General features: G+C 42.4%; 1 protein-coding gene across 2 annotated transcripts; it reads left to right on the forward strand.

Annotated features, from left to right (window-relative positions):
- Positions 1 to 27,084, forward strand: LOC133967223 (interferon alpha/beta receptor 1b-like). 2 transcript variants are annotated; one of them, XM_062402527.1, is made up of 8 exons: positions 1 to 192; positions 4,254 to 4,374; positions 5,053 to 5,243; positions 6,205 to 6,365; positions 21,561 to 21,714; positions 24,428 to 24,585; positions 24,737 to 24,897; positions 25,096 to 27,084. In XM_062402527.1, exons 1-8 carry the CDS (start codon positions 138 to 140, stop codon positions 25,304 to 25,306), a joined length of 1,212 nt encoding a protein of 403 aa, XP_062258511.1. In that variant the 5' UTR covers positions 1 to 137; the 3' UTR covers positions 25,307 to 27,084. The 2 variants fall into 2 exon arrangements, with proteins under 2 accessions (XP_062258511.1, XP_062258512.1); XM_062402528.1 differs by lacking the exon at positions 1 to 192 and having other exon boundaries at positions 4,237 to 4,374; positions 4,865 to 5,243.
- Positions 27,085 to 27,312: the final 228 nt, after the last annotated feature.

Raw genomic sequence — 27,312 nt, forward strand, 5'->3', positions numbered from 1 at the left:
ACCAACGAGGAAGACATGTCGACCGCGAGGAGATAGCTCTCTGGGAGCGGAGGGCCGAGTTGCGTTCGTCAGGCAGAACCTCAGGAGGAACTCAGAGTACACGAGAAGCTTTATGTGTTTCAACACGAAACACCAACATGTCCTCAGCTTTGTATGTCGGCCTCCTCCTTGTTTGCCTTCAAAAAAACGTTGGTAAGTTATTTTGCTGCTTAATGCTCAAAGCTGTTAATACATTTCACTACGACGGCAACACAGCGTTTAATTGGTGACATGGATACATTTATAAAATACAAATAACTGCAGAGTGGTGGATGTGTAACTACTACATGATGACACAACTGCATTCGTTTTCGTATAGCTACATCCTGTTCAATAGCTACATCCCGTTTGAGTCTGAATGTTCAGCTACATTTTTGATGAGGAAGTAAACAAACTATTGTAATCTCTAGGCAGACTTTCAAGTCAACGGAAGTTTACGATTAGAGTTAACATCTGCCAACGTTCAGGACTGCGGTCAAGCCAGCCGACACTCGAGTCTCTGTGGTCAACTCAGCCGACACAGAAATTCTACTGCACCCATATACTGATATTTATGGTAAACGCATCCGAACCGCCCAGAACGGGAACAGGGATATTTCAAAGTACTATAAAAACTGTTTGCCCAATAATTCCACAGTGAGACTGATATGCCTGTGTTCAGGACCTCTCAGGCTACCCACACACAGAATATTATACATTTTTACTGTATAGATTAAGAGATTTTTTAATGTAAAGTGCAACATTTCTACTGTGTAATAGATCATTTCTGGATATTTCAAAGTACTATAAAAATACTTTGCACAATAATTCCAGACTGAGACTGATATGGTTGTGTTCAGGACCTCTCTGACTACCCACACACTCAATATCAGACATATTTTTTTACTCTATAGATTAAGAGATTTTTTATCTAAAGTACATTAAGCAGTGAAATGCTTGAGTCTCAGGCTCTCTTCTAACAATGCTCAAGTAATTACAACCTATACAATAAAATAAGATAGAAATAGTGTAAAATAGAATAAAATGGAATATCAAAATTTAAAAAAGAAAATAATGTATATATATCTAAATATATATAAACAACTGAGGAGAAAATAAAACAACAAAAGTGCAAATATGCAGATATGTCACGGAATATGCAGATATGTCACGGATGGGAGAGATTAAGATTAAGATCACAGCAGCCTTCCAAGGCGCCGGTCACGCAAACGCAAGTTTTACAGTTTTGTCGGGCCACAGCATAATCACAAGAAAACAAGTTTATCTTTGTATTGAAGTGTTAAGCTGTCAATGAAGTATATAAACTAACCAGTGGTTTTAAAGCTGCTCAACTACACATATATGACAGAATTGTACCTTGTAATATGGTGAAACACCCAGGACAATATCCTGTCTGCATAAAGCTAAATTGTTGGATTTTTGATTATAACATCTAGATACTCTATCAGTTAAATATAAATCATCCGAAACACCTGCAGCTGAAAACCTGTGTTGGGGAGAATACGCGTTTGGCAGGGATATGCCTGATGGCTGAGGTCAAGTCAAGTGCATGTATGGAATAGATGTAACCACTCAAATTTGTTTTTCTTTAATCTGTTGATAATTTCTTAGATTAATCGAGCGTCTGCTGGATGTATTGTTCCAGGACCTCCTTTTCGGGATTAGATAGGTTGTACCGCCTGCTTGAGGGAAGTGTGTGATCAGGAAGAAGTGTAATGGCACAATCATAGGGTCGGTGAGGAGGTAATGTAAGGGCCTTGTCTTACTAAACACTTCCCTCAGGTCATGGTAAACTGGAGGAAAATGGGATATGTCCGGGGGTTGGAAGGAGGTGAGTGCTAGAAACCTGAGGCTGACCTAGAACCAGGGGAGATTGGGGTGAGGTGATCAGATTAGTGTCTATAAAGCTCTCGTTGAATCCTGAATCGACAAGGGCCTTGATGGGGTAAGAGAGTGAATAAGAAAACAATTTGGCTTCTAACAAATACTGGACGGGTTTTCATGAATGGAGGATTGTGTATGGCTCAACAGGGTTCATCCTCAGAGTGATGAGCTTAATCTTTTGGCTGGCTAGGGCACTGGGCCAGGTGTGGCCAAGTTGGCCGCATTAAAGACTACCCAGTCCTTCCCAGCTGCACAAGTTCCTCAGTGTGTTCTGCTGAGGTAGAGCAGGGTACTGGATAAGGTGACAGTGAACAGGGTGGTGGTCTACAGAGTGAAGCTGGGGTCTGCAGGCCACACTGAATCCATCTATCCCCACCAATCTCATAAGTCACCTTAATGAGTGTCATCTCAACAGCGATGTATGGCGAGAATACAAGGCGCTCGCAGCAAGCAAAGTGAGGGGGAAAAAAGCCTAAGCAAATGTCTATCCAGCGGGCATTTGAGAACTGCAGGAAGTTTGCTAATTACAGTCTTTTATTCAAGGTATAATCGGAAGAGGTGTGTTTTTAGTTTGCGGCAGAAGATGTATAGACTTTCTGCTTTCCTGATGTCAATGGGGAGCTCATTCCACCATTTAGGAGCCAGGACAGTGAACAGTCGTGATTTTGTTGAGTGTTTAGCTCGCAGTGAAGGAGCAACAAGCTGATTGGCTAGGGCAATTAATGACAGAATCAAGGAATGTATTGCTCTTGATGACCAGGGATTTTCTGTGGTAGCAGACAAAGGTTCCCCCCCAAGCTAATGGCAAATTTCGAGCCTGGCTGCACTATGCCAAGTTGCCACTACTTTTCAGATGTGTCCAGCCCTATATGATGTGGTTGCCGCACACATTCATAGTCTGATAGATGCCAATGTCAATATGGGCTTTACAAATATAATTTGATTGATCGATGATTGATGATTGATTGTAAGTTTTACAACAGACTTATGGACCTCAGACGTCAGTCCAGTGAGTATGCTTGGTTTGACGGCTCGATGGCTGGATGATGATTTTGTAGCCGGGGGTTTACTTAATTTATACATTAGTAGAAGAAGGACACGAAATATGTGTGGGTGAACCAGGACAACGTGTTTCTTCTTTACTCGTCAACTCATCTCTCACCATTACAGAGCCACTTCTGTTGGTGAGCCTTCACAACAACAAACCGACCAAACTTCCACAATGAAGCGACTAAAAAGAATAGCTTACAAAAAGTTTTTATCAGGCTTTCAGTTCTATAATAGCCTTTATTTTTGAATGCACATTATTTTACCTGAATGACTGTTTAATACATTGAAATATCTTATTTGAAATGTCAAAATATTTAATTTAAATTCTTTTGATGGAGATAATGTTCTCTTCCACATTAATTGTTTGAAGTTTTCTGTTGACTTCAATGAAAAACTAAACAAACACTCAGAACTGAGTCAGAACTGGAATGGAATGGAATATTATTGAATCCATATTTGCTTACTATATTTAGCAAGTTTACCCTCATGTTTGGACCGTTACATAAACTACAGGCTACGGAATTCTTTCCAAGAAATGTGAAATAATTATCGGTAACGGTATCCGCCATGTAAAGTGTGTAATTATCGCTTATCGGTGTCGAAAAATCCATAAGTTGCATCTCTTATATGAACTGTTTACTAAACAAATGAAAAAAAATAGTAGACTTTTCACATTAAGCGTCTTATAGAGTTGTTCAAGTTCCTGTGCCAGCAGGTGTTGGCACGGTTTGTGCAGGAGGACACAAATGAGAAGTTATTCCCTTTCCACAACCACTACAGCAGAGCCCCCTACAATGTCACATCTGATTTATACCTAGAAGGGAAAAGTCAAACGCCTATTTAATCCAGAGTTCTTCAGAGATGCAACCGTTTTCTCCTCCTTGGTTCAACACTAAATTTGTCTTACAAACAAAATGTCAGGACAGTGAAACTGATCACTAGTAAAGGTATGTAAGTATAGTCTCATCAATATTCTCAAGGCAGAAAAAATGCCCCCTGCAACTTTATCAGAATAAAAATGAACAAATAAACTTAAAGGTCAACACAGTGCTTTTCATTAATTACTTTGTAACTACTTCAAAGGCATTGACAAATTGCTCCAATATGGAAATCAGTATGTCATTGATTACAAATTCAGAAGAATTTCAATCATATCAATATTTACACATTTTAGAAACAGGAACCAGCAATTGTGTTGCCTTTTTGTGTCTGTTCACTTCTGAATCTGTTTTATTTTTTGACAGAAATTGACTGTATTGCTCTTACAACTTTGGCACCAGAGCTGGCCCCACCACGGGACCCGATCATGATCACTTTGAACACCAATTATGCATTAAGCTGGGACTGGGACCAGAGTCACGCAGAGAGGCATGCTGTCACCTTTACCACACAATATGTTGGGTGAGTCATACTCACACATACATACTATACATCAGTGATCGCCAACCCGTTGATCGCGATCTACCGAAGATGAGCTTAGAGAAGCCTACCTTGTGACTTTATGTGTTTATATGTAGAAGAAGTCCACGTTTGTTTATTTACCTCCTCCCCGCTTTCCTCACACACAGTGTACGATGGCAACTAACAGACAAGTATAGATAAATGGCTTGAAGCGTAGCAACACTAACTGGTAGCAGAGACTATGATCTGGCAGCATGGAGCTGATCAGGCTGAGTTTATGTAGAGGCTTGACATCAGATGAGGTGCAGCTGGTGAGGCTCTGTTCTGACTCACCCACACAGGAAGAACAACTCAGGGAATAGTAGCAGGTTAGTAGTACCCAGAACAAGAGGTAGAGGGCATGATAGAAGAAGTCCGAGGGGCAGATGTAACAATATATCTAATTCCTCCGGTCTCTCATTATATTTAAATATATTTGATTTTTCTCCAGGTGATTATTTTTCCGCACACAAGAGAAAGAGTTTCATGCACAGAGGAGACCATGTGACTCAGCCCTGGAACGTGATCAAGCCAACGTCATTTCTGATTTTTTTCTAATAAAGGATGACTCCCTCAAAATGGCTAGTGTTTTAAGTTACTATAAATGATACCTGAATGTGTGTTTGCTAATCTCCTCAGGAAGTATAAGCTGGAGTCCAAGAAGACGAGTCCAAACTGGTCCACGGCATGTGAGGAGATGTCACACAGGTCATGTGATCTTACAATGCGCGGCCTGCACTACCTGGGCATCTATATGCTTCGGGTACGGGCCAATGCAAATGGGCATCACTCCAAATGGGTGCAGTTGGAATTCTGCCCTGATAAAGATGGTAAGAGAGAAGGAATGAAATGAAGACATGTTAATGAAGAGGGGAATCAGAGAATGAAACACTTCCTCTAAATGTTTTGGCAGCTTACAGGAAAGAGTGTATGGCAGCATGTTACCTTGGATAGTACACCACAGACCATCAAAATTGAAAAAAACATTATTTGGTAGACAGAGAAGATTGAAGAGCTACTAAATAGAGAAGATACAACCACAAAGAGATGTTGGTAGAGCCCTGCACCACATTTCTTAGAACTGAGCCTTGGTGTGTTGCGAACAGTCTCAAAACACGCCAAACTATCAAAACAACAGTGTAGAGTTCAGTGGTAATCAGGCAAGGAGTCTAGGTAAAGTCTGTTCACTGTCGGTGTTGGATAGTAACTCAGTAAAAGCACTGTAAGCAATGAATATTTTATATGCATTTAGCAAGTTAAGAGCAATGTCTTTTCTTTAGGTTAAATTAGCATTGTTATTTATGGTATTCTACTAACTTGTATCTAGTATTGGAATTATTTAAAAACTTAATTGTGCATTTGTTTAGTGATATCAATAATCAATAGAAATTGAAAAACAGTGTGGTACCAGTTGTATTCTAAAGATATGAAAATCAGCCTACTTACTGCTATGAAGTATATTTTCATGTCTATTTTTCATTTACTCCCATGTGCGCTAGAACCCACCAGGGTTGCCCCTGAAAGAATAAGGCTAAAACTCATACACACAATGAGAATACATTACACATAAATTATGGATTGGAAATGGATTCAATTATCGAAATTACCAGTTAATTGTATAATTATCAGTTGTATCAATGCTTATCACCCTACATTTCTGTGGTTAGAATTTATAAAAGAGGTACCATTTATATATGTATTTATTTTAAATTAATAAATACTTTGTTTGTGCTTTGATGAAAGATGACAAACCTTAATCTATTCACTCCTGGATCTCATCCTGTGTCTCAGCTGCTCTGGGCCCTCCTGCCAAAGTTGACCTTGTACCTGCTGGAAGTGACCTTGATGTTTTCATCTCTGAACCATTGACAAGCATCAACACCTCTATGAGGGAAAATCTTTCCAAAATGTACTACCACATCCTCTACTGGGAACATTCTGAAGACTCAAAGGTAAGCAGCTCATCCTTCTGACCTATACCCATGTGAACAATATTCGTTCTTGTCTTTGTGGCCATTGGCACATGCTAATACCACTATTTCATCATATTTCATCAATTTAAATAATTATTGTAAAGGAGAATTAGGAATGTATAAAATGTATGATTAAGGAGAAATGTATAATTTAACTTCATCATATTTGTGTTAGCACAAATGTCTATTGCATCAGATTTTATTTATGAGTATCTGAAATCAAAACTTAAGTTTGCCAGAACTCAATTAGTTTAGTCTGCTCACTGTAGTTCTGTAAAACATGTCAGAAGTACTCACTTGTCTACATGTTTGTTGAGTACTAAGTATCTTATATATCAACTCTGCATTTATCACGACCTAATCTAGTTTTCTGTGTTTCTTGTTGACCCACCATAAGGAGCAGATAGCAAAAACAAGGCCAACTAGGGCTACGTTGTAGCACTAACGGGCCCGAGCACAGGCAATTTCAAGTCTGTTGCGGTCGGGGAAGAGAGAACGTTCGATGACCAAGCGTTCGTCTCAGCGTTGCAAGCATTTGCGCACTGCTGCAAGATAAACGCTTCACTTCCTGTAGCCAGCAGGTGGCGCTATGATTTTAAGTCATGGTGTCTTTGTTGATGTCATCAGGTCGCGCTTCTTGTCTTACATGTGTAGTTTGCACCTCGATTGGACCAAATATGTCCAAGATACAGAAGCTTGTGTTTTGATGGCGTTTAGTCACATTTTGACGCCTCGCCACGGTCACACGGTGTGGCGAAAAATTGATCTTTCAATAACTTTAGATCTCCATCTTGTTGTGATGACACTCGTCTAAATTTTCAGTTGATCTGATGAAAGCTCTCCAAGAAGTACTTGAAAATAAAAAACATGGAATATGGTCCAAATAGAAAATGGCGGGGTTCCTGTTGCGTTTTTCAAATTGCTCCGAGCGCGTTTTTTGTGCATCTGGTGATGATACACAACTGTCTTCAATTTCGTGAGGATCAGTGAATTCTAAATGAGGTGTTTCTCCATAAATGAGGGGAAGCTCCGTTGGTTGCGCTGTTGAGCCATTTTGCCACGCCCATTCTTTAAAACCATCTGAATATCTTCAAGGGAGGGGGGCTGATGATACACACATGTAGTTTGAGGGAGATGGACCCATGAACACGGAAGTTAAAGCGTTTTCGTGTGTCATGGCGAGCTGATGTGACGCCCCGCCACAGTCAGACAGTGTGACGAAAAGTTGTTTCTTTGATAACTTTAGATCTCCATCTTGTTGTGATGACGCTCGTCTAAATTTTCAGTTGATGTGATGAAAGCTGTACGAGAAGTATATCAAAGTAAAAGATTATGGAATATGACCAAAATGGCCACGAAATCGAAAATGGCGTGCTTCCTGTTGCGTTTTTCATATTGCTCCGAGCGCGTTTTTTGTGCATCTGGTGATGATACACAACTGTCTTCAATTTCGTGCGGATCAGTGAATGCTAAATGAGGTGTTTCTCCGTAAATGAGGGAAAGCACCGTTGGTGGCGCTGTTGAGCCATTTTGCCACACCCATTTCCAAATACCCCAGATTACGTAAATTTTCACGAGGCCCATAATCTGCCCTATAGATGTTGAATGCATTCTGTAGTGAGAACACATTCAAGCACATGTCCTACACCTCCATGAGAGGGGGGAGGGGTGAGAAGGGGGAGGGATGAGAGGGGTGAAAGGGGGTGGGGTAAGATGGGGGCGGGTTGATCTGAGGAGGTCTGTTTTAGACAGAGTAAAAAGGTGCTGTTTTAAATTATCCTTGGGGTATTTTTACCAAAATATTTTACAGACATTTCATTAAGACCCCAAGGAACCATATCAACTGTGTTGAAATGGAAATAATATGTCCCCTTTAAAGCGAATATGTCCCCTTTAAGCGGTTTCGTGTGTCATGGTGAGCTGATTTGACGCCCCGCCACAGTCAGACGGTGTGTCGAAAAGTTGTTTCTTTGATAACTTTAGATCTCCATCTTGTTGTGATGCCACCCGTCTAAATTTTAAATTGATGTGATGAAAGCTCTCCGACAAATAAATCAAAGCGCACGATGTACAAAAACAAGACATTTCCTGATGCCACCAGGGGGCGCTTTCCTTTTAAGTCATGATTTCTAGGTAGATGTCTTCCGGTCGCGACTCTTGTCTTATATGTGTAGTTTGGAGTCGATTGGACAAAATATGTCTAAGTTACAGAAGCTTGCTTATATTGGCGTTTAGTCGAACTTTGAGACCTCACCACGGTCACACGGTGTGATGAAAAGTTTAAATATTGATAACTTTAGATCGTCATCTTGTTTTGTAGAGTCTCATCTAATTTTTAAGTTGATCTGATGAAAGCTCTCCGAGTAGTACATAAAAACATAACACGTCTTAAAAACAAGACATTTCCTGTTGCCCCCAGGGGGCGCTGTGATTGTAAGTCACAATTTCTGCACCGATGTCTTCTGGTCGCGATTCTTGTCGTATGTGTCTAGTTTGGACTCAATTGGACAAAATATGTCTGAAATATGGAAGCTTGTGTTTTGATGGCGTTTCATCAAACTTTAACGCCACACCACGGTCAGACGGTTTTGCTAAAACGTAATCCTTCAATAACTTTAGATCTCCACTTTGTTGTGATGACGATCGTCTAAATTTGAAGTTGATCTGATGAAAGCTGTACGACAAGTACATCAAAGAAAAAATATGGAATATGACCAAAATGGCCACTAAAGTCAAACTGGCGGGCTTCCTGTTGCGTTTTTCATAATGCACTGATGGACTTTTTTGTGCATCTAGTCATGATACACAATAATCTATTTTTTTTTTGAGGATCGGTGAATGCTAAATGAGGGGCTTTTCCGTAGGTGGCGCTCTTGAGCCATTTTGCCACGCCCTTTTCAAAATACTTCAGAAAACGTAAACTTGCGCACATTTGTAATTTACTGTACACTTTAGAAACTTTTTGAGCACGTTAAAGCCCTCAAAAAGCCAATTCACTGAGCGAAGAAAAATAATAATAATAATAATCTTTTCAATTTCAATAGGTCCTCTCACCGATTTCGGTGCTCGGGCCCTAATAATAATAATAATCATTTCAATTTCAATAGGGCCTCCCACCGATTTCGGTGCTCGGGCCCTAATAATAATAATAAAAATCCTTACAGATTCAATAGGGCCTCTCACCATTCGGTGCTCGGGCCCTAATAATAAAAATCCTTACAGATTCAATAGGGCCTCTCACCATTCGGTGCTCGGGCCCTAATAACGAGCACCCGCACGTTGAAGCCTGTTGCGGTCGGTGGAGAGAGCGATCGATGACCAAGCGCACATCATCAATCGAGCATGCACTTCTCCACGTTGCATGCGTTTTGCGCTCTGCGGCAGTAGGTTTGCCAGTAGGTGGCGCCATCACTATTATTACGCACAGACATATATATCTGTTCATGTAGGCGCTCTGATGTAGCGTGAGTAATTTTGTGTCAATTGGACAATGTTAACACAACTTAATTTTCACACTGATCAGTAGGTGGCGCTATGACCCTGAACTAATATTTATATGTGGAGCTGTTCAGATCAGTATTGTGATCATAGGTCAGTAGTTTGGAGCCGGTTGGATAATGCAGAGTGGATTAACAAAATACTTCCTGTTTCCTGGCGAATCAGTAGGTGGCGCTATGACACTGAGGAAATATTGACACATAGAGCTGTTCAGGCTTGGACTCTGACCATGTGACAGAAGTTTTGTAGTGATAGGACAATGCACAGTGGAGTTATGATAACATCGTGTCCTTTGGCGAAGGAAAATCCTTCGCCGCACATCAATGTTTACACGGTTTGAGGAAACGTCACAATTCTGACCATGATCTAATGACTTGACTGAGCTGATTTGAGCTGTATATTGTAAATCAGCCAGGAGCAGTTCATCAAAGTATAAAACATGTCACTTCCTGTAGCCACCAGGGGGCGCTGTAATTTCAAGTCATAATTTCTGTGTAGATGTCATCAGGATGGCACCCTTGTCTTACATGTCTAGTTTGGACTCGATTGGACAATGTATGTCCAAGATACAGAACCTCGTGTTTTGATGGCGTTTAATCAAACTCAAGACGCCACGCCACGGTCACACGGTGTGACGAAAGGTCAATCTCTTAATCACTTTTTATCTCCATCTTGTTGTGATGGCACTGATCTTAATTTGAAGTTAATCTGATGAAAGCACTGGGACAAGTGCATCAAGTAAAAATGTGGAATATGGAAAAAAAATGGCCACTTAATCCAAAATGGCGGCCTCCCTGTTTGGTCAAGCATACCTATCCAAGATATTTTTTTGTTTGTTATGAAACGACACATGTCCCGATAGATTTGTATAAATGTCGGCCATCGTAGTGCCGGGGTTGCCCTATAGGGGGCGCTGGTCAGTTTTTTTGCCACGACCATTTCTTAAAACCATATGAATATCTTCAGGGGGGGGGCTGTTGTTACACACATGTAGTTTGAGAGAGATAGAATCATGAACACTGAAGTTACAGCAATTTCGTGTTTCACGGCGAGGTGATGAACTTTAATGCCACGCCATTCATATGGCGTTTGACGAAAAGTCACGGTAATCTTATGTCTTCATTGTCAATGTCTTGGGACCCATTTGATACAGTTTTACATGGTTGAGGTCAGTGGATGAGGAGAAATTCATCCAAGTGTAAGACAAGCAAAAAACAAGACATTTCCTGTTGCCACCAGGGGGCGCTGCGGTTTTAAGTCATCATTTATGCATAGATGTCATCAGGCGGGGACTATTGTCTTACATGTCTAGTTTGGACTTGATTGGAACATGTATGTCCGAGATACAGATGCCCGTGTTTTGATGGCGTGTAACCAATTTTTAACGCCATGCCACGGTCACAAGGTGTGATAAAAAAAAAATCCCTCAATCATTTTTTATCTCCATCTTGTTGTGATGACACTCATCTGAATTTGAAGTTGATCTGATGAAAGCCCTGGGACAAGTACGTAAAAGTAAAAATGTGGGATATTGCCAAAATAGCCACTAAAAGCAAAATGGCGGACTTCCTGTTGCGTTTTTCATAATGCTCCATGAGACTTTTTTTCATGACTGGTCACGATACACCTATATCCAGATTTTGATGAAAATCCGTTATGTGGAAACCTAGGGGCTGGTTCCAGGGGGCGCTGTAGAGCCATTTTGCCACGCCCAATTCCAATTGCTCCAGAATACTAAAATATCCGCAGACCTTGAATTTCCTGCAAAGTTTCATAACTTTTTGAGCATGTCTAGACCCTGAAAAAGCCCCCCAAAGGGAAATAATAATAATAATAATAATAATAATAATAATAATAATAATAATAAAAATCCTTACAGATTCAATAGGGCCTCTCACCATTCGGTGCTCGGGCCCTAATTATAAATCAAACAAATAGGGGATTATCTTTAATACAGACCTGCATGCCTCAAATAACAGCATGTAACCTTCTTGACTTTAGGTAAAGAAAGGCCCTGTACACTGTTTAAGGAAGTAATTTAATAAAGTACCCAGCTGCACCCAAAAAAGTATAATTATGTAGAGCTCTGAAAAAAAAACATGTTTATTTTATTTACCCTTCCCATTTTCTTTTCAGTCCCTAAAGACACATAGTGAAACCCCTGAGACTGCAGCAGCCACATAAAGAAGTTATACACTCAAACATTCATGTTAGCAGAGTCCCTGTTTTCTGTGTTTGTAATGTATTTTCATTTGAGTGTTGGTTTATTGATTTTGATTTAGTTGTTTCCTGTCTGTGCTTAGAGTACAACATGAGAGAGTGACTTGACTTCATGTCTGGTGCTGTTATTTCCTCCTAGCTCCTTTCGCATTAAAGCATTTAGCAGGTCTGTCTTAAAACTGGTTTGACAAGGAGGAAGCATATTATTAGAGTGCATTCTAAAATAACCCCTAACTTGCTGAGATCTGAAGAGTTGGTCAGATCATTTGCTTTAAGGACAGATTGCATGCAAAATATAATACAATGGAAGCTTCAGTCTCTAATTTAGGACATAATTGTTATTGAAATCATCAAATTGTATTATTAATTATGGTTTCAAAGCCAGTTTTTCAAGGCATGATAAAAACATTTGCATGGTGATGATTGGCTATAAATGGGTAGACTTTTTAGATCTGGGTAGAGGTTATTTTAAGTTATACCCCATTTACACCTGTGATTAAATCACTCACTCATCGTCATCCGCTTATCCGGGGTCGGGTCGCGGGGGGAGCAGCTCAAGCAGGGGGCCCCAGACTTCCCTTTCCCGGGCCACATTGACCAGCTCTGACGGGGGGATCCCGAGGCGTTCCCAGGCCAGTGTTGAGATATAATCTCTCCACCTAGTCCTGGGTCTTCCCCGAGGCCCACTGGACGTGCCTGAAACACCTCCCAAGGGAGGCGCCCAGTGGGCATCCTTACCAGATGCCCGAACCACCTCAGCTGACTCCTTTCTAAGTAAAGGAGCAGCGGCTCTAATCCGAGTTTCTCACGGATGACTGAGCTTCTCACCCTATCCCTAAGGGAGACGCCAGCCACCCTTCTGAGAAAACTCATCTCGGCCGCTTGTACCCGCGATCTCGTCCTTTCGGTCATCACCCAGCCCTCATGACCATAGGTGAGGATAGGAACGAAGATCGACCGGTAGATCGAGAGCTTTGCCTTGCGGCTCAGCTCTCTTTTCGTTACAACGGTGCGGTAAAGCGAACGCAATACCGCCCCCGCTGCTCCGATTCTCCGGCCAATCTCACGCTCCATAGTACCCTCACTCGCGAACAAGACCCCAAGGTACTTGAACTCCTTCACTTGGGCTAAGGACTCATTTCCTACCCGGAGTAAGCAATCCATCGGTTTCCTGCTAAGAGTCATGGCCTCAGATTTAGCGGTGCTGATCCTCATCCCAGCCGCTTCACACTCGGCCACCAGCCGATCCAGTGAGTGCTGAAGGTCACAAGCCGATGATCCAATGAGGACAACATCATCCGCAAAAAGCAGTGACGAGATCCTCAGACCACCGAACTGCAACCCCTCCCCACCACGACTACGCCTCGATATCCTGTCCATGGATATCACAAACAGGATTGGTGACAAGGCGCAGCCCTGGCGGAGACCAGCACCCACTGAGAACGAAACTGACTGGCTGCCGAGGACCCGAACACAGCTCTTGCTTTGGGAGTACAGAGATTGGATGGCCCTGAGGAGAGACCCCCTTACCCCATACTCCCGCAGCACCTCCCACAGTTTCTCCCGGGGGACCCGGTCATACGCCTTCTCCAGATCCACAAAACACAAGTGGACCGGATGGGCATACTCCCAGGCCCCCTCCAGGATCCTTGCGAGAGTGAAGAGCTGGTCCGTAGTTCCAAGTCCGGGGCGAAAACCGCATTGTTCCTCTTCAATCTGAGGTTCGACGATCGGCCGAACCCTCCTTTCCAGCACCTTGGAGTAGACTTTACCAGGGAGGCTGAGAAGTGTGATACCCCGGTAATTGGTACACACTCTCTGGTCCCCCTTTTTTAACAGGGGAACCACCACCCCGGTTTGCCACTCCTTTGGCACTGTACCCGACTCCCACGCGATGTTGAATAGGCGTGTCAACCATGACAGCCCCTCAACACCCAGAGCCTTTAGCATTTCTGGCTGGATCTCATCAATCCCTGGGGCTTTGCCACTGCGGAGATGTTTGACTACCTCAGTGACCTCCACCAGGGAAATTGACGACGAAACACCATCAACCTCGAGCTCTGCCTCCAACATAGAGGGCGTGTTATTCGGATTCAGGAGTTCCTCAAAGTGTTCCTTCCAACGTCCGACGACCTCCTCAGTTGAGGTCAACAGAGTCCCATCCTTACTGTACACAGCTTGGATGGTTCCCCGTTTCCCCCTCCTGAGGTGCCGGATAGTCTTCCAGAAACACTTTGGTGCCGACCGAAAGTCCTTCTCCATGGCCTCTCCGAACTTCTCCCACACCCGCTGCTTAGCCTCCGACACGGCAGCAGCTGCAGCCCTTCGGGCCTGTCGGTACCCTGCAACCGAGTCCGGAGTCCTCCAGGATATCATATCCCGGAAGGCCTCCTTCTTCAATCGGACGGCTTCCCTGACCACCGGTGTTCACCACGGTGTCCGAGGGTTACCGCCCCTTGAGGAGCCTAAGACCCTGAGGCCACAGCTAGCCACCGCAGCTTCAGCAATGGAGGCTTTGAACACCGCCCACTCTAGCTCAATGCCCCCAACCTCCACAGGAATGCCAGAAAAACTCCGCCGGAGGTGTGAGTTGAAAATACCTAGGACGGGGGCCTCCTCCAGACGTTCCCAGTTCACCCGCACTACTCGTTTGGGCTTACCAGGTCTATCCGGAAATTTCCCCCATTCCCTGATCCAACTCACAACCAGATGGTGGTCGGTTGACAGTTCCGCCCCTCTCTTTACCCGAGTGTCCAAAACATGCGGCCTCAGATCAGATGACACAATCACAAAATCGATCATTGATCTGAGGCCTAGGGTACTCTGGTACCAGGTACACTTATGAGCACCCTTATGTTCGAACATGGTGTTTGTTATGGATAATCCATGACTAGCACAGAAGTCCAAAAACAAACGACCGCTCGGGTTTAGATCAGGGAGGCCGTTCCTCCCCACCACGCCTCTCCAGGTGTCTCCATCATTGCCCACGTGGGCGTTGAAGTCACCCAGCAGAACTACGGAGTCCCCTACTGGAGCCCCATACAGGACTCCATTCAGGGTCTCCAAGAAGGCCGAATACTCTGAGCTGCTGTTTGGTGCATACGCACAAACAACAGTCAGAGTTTTCCCCCCTACAACCCTTAGGCGCAGGGAGGCGACCCTCTCGTCTACCGGGGTAAACTCCAACACCGCGGCGCTCAGCCGGGAATTTATGAGTATCCCCACACCCGCCCGGCGCCTCACGCCCTCGGCAACTCCAGAGAAGAATAGAGTCCAACACTTATCCAGGAGTAAGGTACCAGAGCTGAGACTGTGCGTGGAGGTAAGCCCCACCAGATCTAACTGATAGCGCTCCACCTCCCTCACAAGCTCTGGTTCCTTTCCCCACAGCGAGGTGACGTTCCACGTCCCCAGAGCCAGCTTCTGCCGCCCGGGTCTGGTCCGTCGAGACCCCTGATCTTCGCTGCCACCCATGTGGCTGCGCACCCGACCCCAACGGGTCTTCCCACAGGTGGTGGGCCCATGGGATGAAGAGAGGGGGGGGGCCACGTAGTTTGTTCGGGCTATGCCCGACCGGGCTCCGTGGCAAACCCGGCCACCAGGCGCTCGCCATCGAGCCCTCCGTCTGGGCCTAGCTCCAGACGGGGGCCCCTGGCTTCCTCCGGGCTGGGTCACATCTCCTCTCCTTCCGTTATTAAATGTAGGGCTAAATACAAATATACCATCATCTCCATATCAACATACCCTATATGTGTTGCACAAGACTGGTTGTCTGCCATAAATGTTGTTCCATGTGCCATGCATTCATGCTCTGCATGTCAATACAGTATATTTGGCCATCAGTTGGAACCCCTACTGCCCTAGATAATTCAGTTCAATTCAATTCAATTTTGTTTGTATAGCGCCAAATCATTAGCCTGACGTTGTCAGACTCACAATTCTAGTCAGAATGTGAGTCTGAGACCGCTCCATTGGGCTGTGATTATAGGCCGTGTTTCAACCGAACCAGGAAATAAAATTCCTCTTCGCTCATTGGATAGACCTACAACCAATCAGAGCAACGTAGTATGTGACGTGTTAAGCGACGCATTGTGAGTTATTTACTAACGCCGGGTTCATACCGGACGCTGAAGCGATTCGGAAGCGACGCTTCAGCGCAGCGTCAAGCCTTAAATAACAGCTGGCTCCCATTCACTCCCATGTTAAACCTTTGTGCTGGTCACACCGGAGGCTGAAGCGCCGCGCTGCGCCAAGGCTGCCTCGCGCCGTGCAGCGATCGTTTCGGCGTCGAGTCTATTTTTTGCGCTTGACGCAAGCGTATCGCACCAGGAAACGCACTGAAAAACGATTTTAAACTATATTAACGACATATTTTATATGATATAAATGATCAAATTTGCATCCCATACTTTGAAGTCCCCTTCTGTTGTCCTGGAGTTTTAATTTGACCAATGACATTATTAAATGTCCCCCTCTGCCCATCCACTACAGCCACACAAGCAGTGATACAGATAAAAAGAGAGAGAGAGGGGGGACTACTTATTCTCCACATAGGCTTGAGTGGAGAATACGTAATTTACCCTCGACACCCGACATTTAACGGAGCAAACAGCGAAGTTCTTCAACATGGATGACATTAAATTAATAATTAAACGGGAGAAGTACAGTGAGTTGTATTATCCTCGGAACATGTTGTATAAAGACAACACCAAGAAAGACAAATGTTGGGATGCTGTTGCTTAATGTTGGAGCAACAAGTAAGTATTTGCTTTTAATCTACTGGATCAACGGGTGATATTAGTAGCGCTGCCCGGCGGTTCAGCGTCGCTTCAGTGTCCAGTGTGAACAGCCAAGCACCGGCGCGATAGGGATTAGCGCGGTGCTTTGGCGTCGCCTCCACGTTCTCTGTTCCTCTTTCAAAATGAATAAGCTGTCGATGTCTTCTAAAACAGACTCAATGGCAGGATCTACACATCTGAGCTCTCCAGCGGCAGGCTGGTTTGTTGAAAACGAATTCAACCCAAGGGCACTTTGATGACGTGGTTGATTACGTTACCGTTGATCATCTGTCTGTCATCGTATAAAGCCCGCCCTGACAATCTGATTGGCCCGGTCGGGCATAATTTCTCCCCAACGGAGCGACTCCAAACCGAACTTCCCGACCTCAAATGTTGTGGGCGGGGCTAAGTTCGTCTGGCATCCAGGCTACCAAATCATAATATACATTATCTCAAGCCACGTTACATAGAAGGTCAAGACCATCAAATTTAAAGAGAAACCCAACAGTTCCCACAATGTGCAAGCACTTTGTTGACTGTGGAGAAAAAAAACTCCTTCATTAACTGGAAGAAACCTCTAGCAGAACCAGACTGAGTGTGGGCAGCCATCTGCCTCGACCGGTTGGGGTGAGCAGGGAAAAATTAGGAGAAGAGGAAAGCTGGGTGGAAAAGAGGGGAGAGGGAGAGAGGAGAGAGAGAGACCAGGAACACTTTTGCACCATCAGGTGATTAGCTATGATGAAGACAATAAGAGTGTAAAGATGCTATTGATTATTAATGATAACAGCAACAATTCATAAAATAATTAATTAATAATAGGTATTATTGTTAATAATATTAATAATAATAATAATGTTTTCCTGCAGCTCTGGAGTCAGAGATACCTGCAAAGAGAGAAAGGGACTATGGGAGGAAAAGACACATTGATGCATTAGTGAATGTGGTGGGGGGCAGTGTAGACCTATAGCAGCATAACTTAAGCCTGAAACATGCTTCTGCGACCGCGTCTGCGTCTTTTCATGCCGCTGTGGCGCAAGACTCGTTTTCATTCATGCTTCCCCAACCGTTGCGCGTCTTACGAAGCAATTCCGCGCCACAACACTAGGCGGAGTAATGCTTTTTGTCGAAGACGACCTTAGAGACGCCTTCTTTCTTCTTCGTCGATTGTTTATTTACATAGCCACTGCGGCTCCTCGTAGCCTTTTTCTGCCGGACAAATCCGCCAGTCAGTGACAGGTTATACAAGTGATCATACTATCGGATATCTTCTGCCAAGTGCTCTTCTATTTGGTCCATATTCGTTCTTCTAAATCTTCCGTGATTTCTGCCGGTATTATGGGGCATGAAACCGGAAATGCAGCTCCAGAAGGGATGAAGAGCAGACCAATCACAGCCTTGCGGGCTGAGTGAGCTTGCGGAGCTTTGCCGTAAATTTTAGAAAAGGGGGTCGACACCCGTCAGCACGTAAAGCCTGAAACATGCTTCTGCGACTGCGTCTGCGTCTTTTCACGCCGCTGTGGCGCAAGACTCGTTTTCATTCATGCTTCCCCAACCGTTGCGCGTCTTACAAAGCAATTCCGCGCCAGAACACTAGGCGGAGTAATGTTTTTTGTCGAGACGACCTTAGAGACGCCTTCTTTCTTCTTCGTCGATTGTTTATTTACATAGCCACTGCAGCTCCTCGTAGCCTTTTTCTGGTGGACAAATCCGCCAGTCAGTGACAGGTTATACAAGAGATCATACTATCGGATATCTTCTGCCAAGTGCTCTTCTGTTTGGTCCATATTCGTTCTTCTAAATCTTCCGTGATTTCTGCCGGTATTATGGGGCATGAAACCGGAAATGCAGCTCCAGAAGGGATGTAGAGCAGACCAATCACAGCCTTGCGGGCTGAGTGAGCTTGCGGAGCTTTGCCGTAAATTTTAGAAAAGGGGGTCGACACCCGTCAGCACGTAAGGAGGGATACATAAGCACGTAAGGGACCCGGAAGGGCTCTTGCGCTTACGGGCCCGTGAAAACGCAGAAGCATGTTTCAGGCTTAAGGAGGGATACATAAGCACGTAAGGGACCCGGAAGGGCTCTTGCGCTTACGGGCCCGTGAAAACGCAGAAGCATGTTTCAGGCTTAAGGGATGGTTCATGACTCACCTGATCCAGCCCTAACTATATAGGCTTTATCAAAAAGGATAGAGGCAGAGATGGTGTCTGCCTCCCGAGCCCAGAGGGAGAGCTGGATCCACAGGAGATGAGCCTGGTAGCTGAAGGCTCTACCTCCCATTCAACTATAACTAATTCTAGGAACCACAAGGTAACCTGTATTTTGGGAGTGAAGTGACCTATTTGGAAAATATGATGTTATGAGCTCTTTGATATATCAATGGGCGTGATTGTTAAGGGCTTTATATGTGAGGAGCAGGATCTTGAATAATATATAGAATTTTACAGGAAGCTAATGCAGACAAGCTAAGACAGGAGTAATATGATCTCTCCTTCTAGTTCCTTTCAGCACACATGCTGCAGCATATTGTACCAACTGGAGGCTTTTCAGACTTACTGTGACATCCTGACAATAAAGAATTACAGTAATCAAGTCTAGAGGAAAATACATGGACGAGTTTCTCAGCATCCTTCTAAGACAGGATGTTCCTAATTTTCACAATATTGCGCAGTTGGCAGAAAGCTGTCCTAGAGTACAATTAAATGTCCTGGTCCAATATAACTCCAAGTTTCCTCAAAGTGGAGCAAGGGGCCACAATAATACCATCCAAGTTTACTTTCTGGTCAGACAGTGTTTCTCTGAGATGTTAAGGGCCAATCACAGGCCGTGATGTTCTTCAGAATCAGAATCAGCTCTATTGGCAGTATATGCGTACACATACAAGGAATTTGACTACATTGTTTTTCATTTAACTACAATGCTTATTTAAAATCTGAATATAAATATATATATATTAAAGTATACATATATGAACATGAGAAATAGTGCAATGGTTTATGCAGAGTGCAAATATGCTTCAATAAATATGGAAATATGTCAAATGATACTTTATATAAATGAGGTAGGTGGAATATATATTATTTTTTTCTGCAGACCTGACTGAATAGAGAATTTCAAGCTGCCTCTTCTCCTGACAAATTTCTAGTACATTGGAAACTGCTTGTGGTCATATTTTCCCCAGGCCAAATTGATGTCTATAAATGTTTTCAATAAACCCATGTTGTTGGAATTGGAAATAATGCAATTTCAAAATAGGCTACTCAGTGTATGTGTACTATGTTGGCAGTAAAACCAAAGCGGACAGACTTTAACACCATATACGTAAACATTTGTTTATTTATCATAAGTCATATAGTCTTCCCAATATTCAACAACATTATCGCATATCACATGTTTTCACAATTATGTTCAGCATTTTAAAGATGTGTTTCAAATTTATTCAGCTTATCAAATGTACACCTGGTATTCATCCTCGTCAGCAGTTTCCACATTTAGATCTATTAGGAATCTGATAGCACTTTCAAGCTCATGTTACATCTTCTTCTTGTTTGTGGTGCTCCAAAAAAAAGATCAAGAAGAATAACAGAAGATGGTAGCCATCAGTGCTGCTACAATATTAGGTTTTCTTGCTTTTTGCGGACCGACACCAACTAAGCTGACGTCTCTGACCCTCAACAGTTTAAACGTCTGTTTGTTTGAAATGACCTCCACAATATAACACCGCAACAAGCACTCACACACACAAACAGTGTGGTCGGACACATCTGTAAACTGTAACTGGTTTAAAACAACAGAATTTGTTGACTTAGACAGGGCTCTAGACTAAGTTTTTACATTGGTGGATTTAGGTGCACCAGCACATACTTAAAGTACACCTACAATATTATGTTGCAATTATACCCTATCAAAGAGCAATTAACTTTAAATTCTTATGAATATTCAGTCCGACATTTGAATCACAATTAAAAATGTTTGAAAAATCCTAAATAAATAAAACATAAACAAAATAAATCACACACAACCAAAATAATAAATATAATTGACTATCTGGCTATGTTAACAGCTCAGTAAAGAGGTTGGGATGGTTATTATTTGGATGGGCTGCTAGTTCATGTATTGCATTAGGTTAGTATGTCAGCGTTTCTTCTAGGAACTTTTATTTAGTTATTATTAATCGATGATGTCATATCATGAATCAGGATGGTTCCTGTCACTAAACACTGATATCCTGGATAAGTTTCTCGTGTTGTGTGGGTTACTTGTGCGATAAATGTTGGTTTCATGTGTTTAAATAACACATACTCATAAAAACATAATGTTGGTACTGTTCAGATCCTAATAACTTGTGATTAGTGTTGGTGTTTATGTTAAGTGTAAAATGCACAGGTCAGCAGGAGTATGGAGGGAGGACACAGAGTCATGAGACTTTGATGAGATAAATGATATCAATTTCATAGAAATGATCAAAATCTTCACTTCAGTACGTACAGGAGCGCCATTACGGGAACAAATAATGTTTAAAGTGGTAGATTTTCATCTACCAGTGGAATATTTTATAATTTCTTTGACATTATCTATCACCTCCTTCCAGACATCACACCACAGATCCTAATGTGGTTGTGGCATGGCTAAATTAAATTAAAGAATAACGTTTGATTAACCTGACCCATGTGTCCCTCAGGCCTTAAGAACCCAGACGTTAAGCAGCAAGGCCAATTTGGTGACTTTGCCAGGCCTGAAGGCTTGGACGTTGTACTGTGTGAGCATCCAGTCATGCAACGACTTCTACAACAAGAGCAGTAGCTTCACTTCGCCCCAGTGTATGCAGACTGAAGGTAACTGAGCAACACACTCTCTAATAGACCCAGAGGGACTGAACTATTGAATCAATCTGATGATATGAGTGATTAATAATGTATGTCCAGGGTAACTGCTAGCCATTTGGGTGCCCTACTTACTATTACTTTGACAAAACTTCAAACTGTCCATGATCAAAGCATTTGTCAGGGGTAGACAATTAAAAAAAAAAAATGTGACAAAGGACACAAATGTTTCAGTGGGAAATCAGGCTCACATGCATATGTAGCATTTCAAACAAATTTACAATTAACTTTGACCAGAGATACAACCAACTTTTCTGTTACTGGATTATAATGAAATGCCTTTGATAATATAGGCCATAATGTTGAAGAGTAACCCTATTTAAAACCTCTTAGCATCAGTCTGACATTTAGACAGGACACATTTTAATGGGTCTATGGCTTGGTAATATAATAACCCATACAAAAAAACATTCTGTGAAAAAGTGCAAAGAAGTCAACAGTGTTCACCATTACGTCACAAACCAACATGGCTACGTGCACAGCCCTCTATCTCACAATGGAGGAATGGCTGATCTGTTTATAACTGTTAAAAGAGAAATGTCCACCGTGTGTCTGTGTTGATGAGCTGCTGCATCACATCGAGCCACTCATATGTCGATGACATTATTTTTTCATTGATGAAAGCTATTGCATGTTCGCTACGTGGCAGGACGTCAGAATATCCGAGTTGCCTTGAACGCAGCACAGCGAGGATGTTAGCAGCTGGAGGAAGCAGCCCGGAGCTAGCCTCTGCTGCTCGCTCGGCTTCATGTCAGCACATGAATCGTCAGTCCACGCGGAGGGGAACCCGGACAGACCCGGGTCTGTGTGAGGGGTTCCGGGAGTTAGGGCGTTAAAATAACTTGACTGAGAGGGCGAGAATCCAGCTAGCTCCCAGCGGGGCTTAGTTTAGAGTACAGCAGCGCATATTTTCAAGTGTAACCAGTGAACGAATCCCGTTTAACTGCCACAAGATTTGTTCATCTTGTAATAAAGATCTTAATGAGAAAAAACGCTGTGTTTTTTCTATTTTCACTTCATTTTAATATAGCCTATAAATAGTTAATTTCATTATATAATATTAATGATTAATCGAAAATTGATCGTTAATTCTCCCAACGATCGATTAAGACAATTTAATCGAATGCCCATCCCTAGTTCATTTACATTGAGTTTTAAATAATTCATATGCTTTTAAAGAAATACGCTAAAATATAAGCAGTCATACTTGGGTTTGTGTCATTTAAGGTATACTGTATGCCTTGGAATTCTCATTGTTAGTTTGAATACTACATTTTGTCCGTTTTTGCGTGAATACACCGAGATTTCACAAAATGTTAGGTCATGGAAATTTTGTTAAAGTCATGGAAAGTCATGGAAATTCATTGGTCAAAATGTCTATGAACCCTGGTTTACAAATGCTTGCGGCAGAGCTCGGGTTCATATAACACATGTAGGAGCAAATACACACTTGAGCTACTTAGAGGAAGCTAACTGTTGTGTCGTATTGCAGTTGTTGTTTGTGGTTTTAGCCCAAGTATGTGTATAAAGATGGACGTAGTGTCCTCGACGTCACCCCTGAAGAGATTTTAAGCTCATATATGCGTTTTAGCCATCGTCATATTGCTGGTGCCTGACTCCTCCTTGTGCCTGGCTAATCCAAAAATGGGTGAAGAGATAGAGCAAGTCGAGCTGAGGGGGTCCAAATTAAGACTAACAGCTGAGGCGTTTGGTATCTTGCCATTTACATTTACATGTGGAATGGGGAAGAATGGGATCGCACCCCTGACCTTCTGGTTTGAGGAGTACCCGCTCTACCCCCTGTTTGTGTGTTATTGCATGCATGCATGTTCGTGTGTCTGTCAGTGAGTGTGTTTGTATGTGTAAAGTAAGTGATGGAGAAGGAAAGATGAGAGATCAGGTCATGTTGTCAACAACATCACACACCAGCTTAAGACGTGGGCTCGACAGCAATAGTCAGCTTATTCTGCTGGTTTCCTTCACAGCAGCGGGAAAACAGCATACTCGACTTTGGGAAAAGCATGTAATCTGTTTTTTCCTTGAATGAATCTTTCGTCTGTCTGCAGGCAGCAATCAGCTGATGTTGTGCAGCTGTATCCTGTATCCAGAAATGTATGTGGTGAATCAAAACACTTTGTTTATTCGATCCGCGATTGAAAGACACAGGTCTAAAGTTTGGCTTCAAATCTTTGTGTAAAGTGTCCCGTTTCAGTTACCAGGTCAGCCTTTAATTCTAGCAGATAAATCTGTAGTTGTTTGGCCTGCTTGAGGGCAGCAGGCCAAAAAGATGATGTCCAGGGTGGAAAGGGTCCTTCGCGATGCTGGCCGCTCTGCTGTGGTAAATCTGCTGCAGCATTGCAAATTTGTACTGAGATCCAATCACTGAAACCACATTCAGAGGTAGTCGGGGAAGTATGTGGCCACATTCTTTTATTGTGTTTCCTGGGCAACACACTGTATGAAGATCTCTTCTTCGTCTTCGAAGGAAATTGATAAAAAATGTCTTCATGGCAGAGCTGTGAAGTCATTCATTCAGTTGTTCTTAACTCCACTTTCACTAATGATAATTGTGGTTTTTGATAGGACAGAAGTTTTTGATGTCATTAGAAAAACTGTAGAAACCCTGTGTGAGTGATTCACTGCTTGTGTTTCTGCATTTTAACAGGTAATACTCCATGGTGGCAGATCATCCTGTACTTCGTGGCCTCTCTGGTGATCTTCTTCCTTGTCATGCTGCTCTTACTCTACATCCCCTTTTGGTGCTACAAAACAGTCAAGGCAACGTTGTACCCCTCAAACCAGTTGCCTCCACATTTCAAGGAAGTACGTAAGGGGGGACAGCATGCAATTGTCTGAATTGTCTCAATGATGCAGGGCTATGCAACTTCAATATCAAGTGGGCTAAATAGAAAAATCACTGCGTGTGTCTCATCTCAGTCTCTCTTCTCTTTTCCTCTCCTTTGTCCCCCTCCAGTATCTCTATGACTCTCCTAGTTCTGACATTCCTCGCCTCCTCACTCCGGTTTCAGAATCAGAGCTGCTGTGTGATAATGTGATCATTTTTGCTGAGCCAACAGTCCTGGAAATCCACATATTCCGTCCTGATGCCATGGCAGCTCCTCCATCAGACCTGAAGTAAGATACCGGGTTGATGTAATTTATGCTACAACTGCTCAAATGTTCCATTGATATTTACGTGTATTTGATAGGAATGTAGACATTATATTCTGGTATTTGTACTGTTTCATTTCTTTACCAGTATTGTTGAAAACTAATACAACTTTAGAGCATAAACAACAAATGAATAAATATCTTTATCCTTGACGGTTCCAGTGGAAGACACAGTCGTCAGGACAGCAGCAGTAGCAGTGGAGACTCTGGAGTTTATTCTACTGGGGGAACCTCCAACCTGTCACAGCTCAACAGCAGTCAAACCTGCAGAGGTACGGAAGACCTGGAGCAAGTAAAGATGCAGGAAATGACTCCAGGCCTCGAGACACAACTTCTGATAGCAGATGAGGGCATTGTAGACATGTGTGTCTGAACATATGCATTTAAAAATATATTAGTTGCGAAGATACATAAAGCAAGGATTATGTTAAGGAAACTGGAGGTTTGTGGATAATGTACAGTGTGGCTTTTTGTTCCTGTAAAAACAATTTCTAGAAAAAAGAAGGTCACGAATGAATGACTCACACAAGGAAGAAAACTGTTGAGCTATCATGCACCATCTCACTTTCCAAGAAGGAAGTGTGTTGTTAAACTAAAAAGAAACAACTTCAGTGTTTTTGTAGCTCTCTTTAAAATTGCTTTTGAAGATCCAGTTCCATCAGTGACCTACATTTGGCACCAACCAGGAGTACTGTTATTGCTCATCTTCAGCAGCCAATGTCTTAAGCCTGATTTTCTTCTGTGAGTGGTTGATATGTCGCTGTAATATGACTATGAGGGATTTAGTGTATATTTGTTTCAGTCTGCATTAATAATGTTTTTGAGCGTAAAATCATGTTTTATCCGTCTTTTAATATCCAGTGCTTTAATAAGATATTAAAAGTAGCTGATTGGGAACCATTTTAATGAATGGGATGAATGTTGTCAAAGCACTGCAGAAAAGTCAAGTAAAAAAAAACACAATATAGCAATTGTGTACCAGGACTTAATATTTCATATTGGCTTGTCCAAATAATCGAATGCTAATTAATACATACCGGACATATCCTGAGAAAAATAAATTGGAAAAATATTTTCAGGGTATGGTTGACAGTTGGATTCTTATTGGTGTGAAATAAAAAGGGGAAGACCAGAGGCAGGCGTTTCATAAATGCAATATGTGACATCCTTTTTACAGTACTATATATAATTTAAAGAGACTTAGACCCACAATGATCCAAAATGTACTGGACAATTGATGATGCATCCCCATTTCCTCCCTCTGGTCCCGCCAATATACCCACTTGACGTCTCAGCTGTCAATCATGATGTTTCACTCTGTTTTTATAGCACCAAATTACTTATTAAAACCAAACTTACAGGAAAAATGAACATGCCTTTGTGTGATAAGACCTACTTATAATGACAGAAACCATCTTTGAGAAAAATGGGTTTAATGTGTTCTCCTGTCTAGCGCGCACATATCCGGACCAAGACTCCTGTTGTGTGAGTAGTTTCTTTTATCAAACGCCAACAGATTTTGAGTCAGTCCATGCTCCCTCCAAACATGTAAACCTTGAGTTTCTACATATATCCATGTAAATATATTGTATGCCTTGGGCAGTGCTGGTCATTGTCACTACTGACACAATGATATTTAAATAGTTATTTTTGTGTCTAAAACAATTGGTTAAAGAAAATTAGGTTTTATTTTATGTGCTTGTGATGTGGATCTGAGAAAAACACAATTTTATTACATTTATTCTTCCATTTATGATCCTAATAGGATCTTGGTGCCATATTGGTTTCGCTTGTTCTGAAAATAGATTTTTTTTCTCATATTTGCATATAACTTAAATAAAATATGATTTCTACTGCTGCTGTTCTCATGTTTTGCGTGTATTTTTAGGTTTTGATGGAGAAACCTGGTTCAGTTAGTTATAAATGTTACCTTACTTGCCAGATCACTTAATCCATGACTTTACATTCAAAAGAACATTAGCAATTTTTTTTGTGAAATAAGTTCATCGTTGTTGCTGAATTTCCTCTGCATTGTTGGACAATTTTTTGATATTGTGTCTTAGCCTCTTGTGAAGCTTTGTGTTGGTGAATCTACAGCAGCCATGTTAATGGACAATCAAAGATAATGAAATAAAACACCCCAATGCGAAACCTCTGTGTCTAAATGAGTGACTTTTCTGCATGCTGATTCTCTCTCTGGCATGCACTTACACAAGACTGCAACATTGTTTAACCTCAGTAGGGCTGCAACTATTGACTTTTCTTTTCAATTAATCTGTCGATAAATTTCCTGATTGACAATTTTGTCTATAAAATATCTGCCGTTTTTGGAAAATGCCCATCATTAGTAGATTATCAAAATACAGTAGTTGTTTTGTG

The sequence above is a fragment of the Platichthys flesus genome, chromosome 13, assembly GCF_949316205.1.
Source record: "Platichthys flesus chromosome 13, fPlaFle2.1, whole genome shotgun sequence".
Lineage (NCBI taxonomy): Eukaryota > Metazoa > Chordata > Actinopteri > Pleuronectiformes > Pleuronectidae > Platichthys > Platichthys flesus.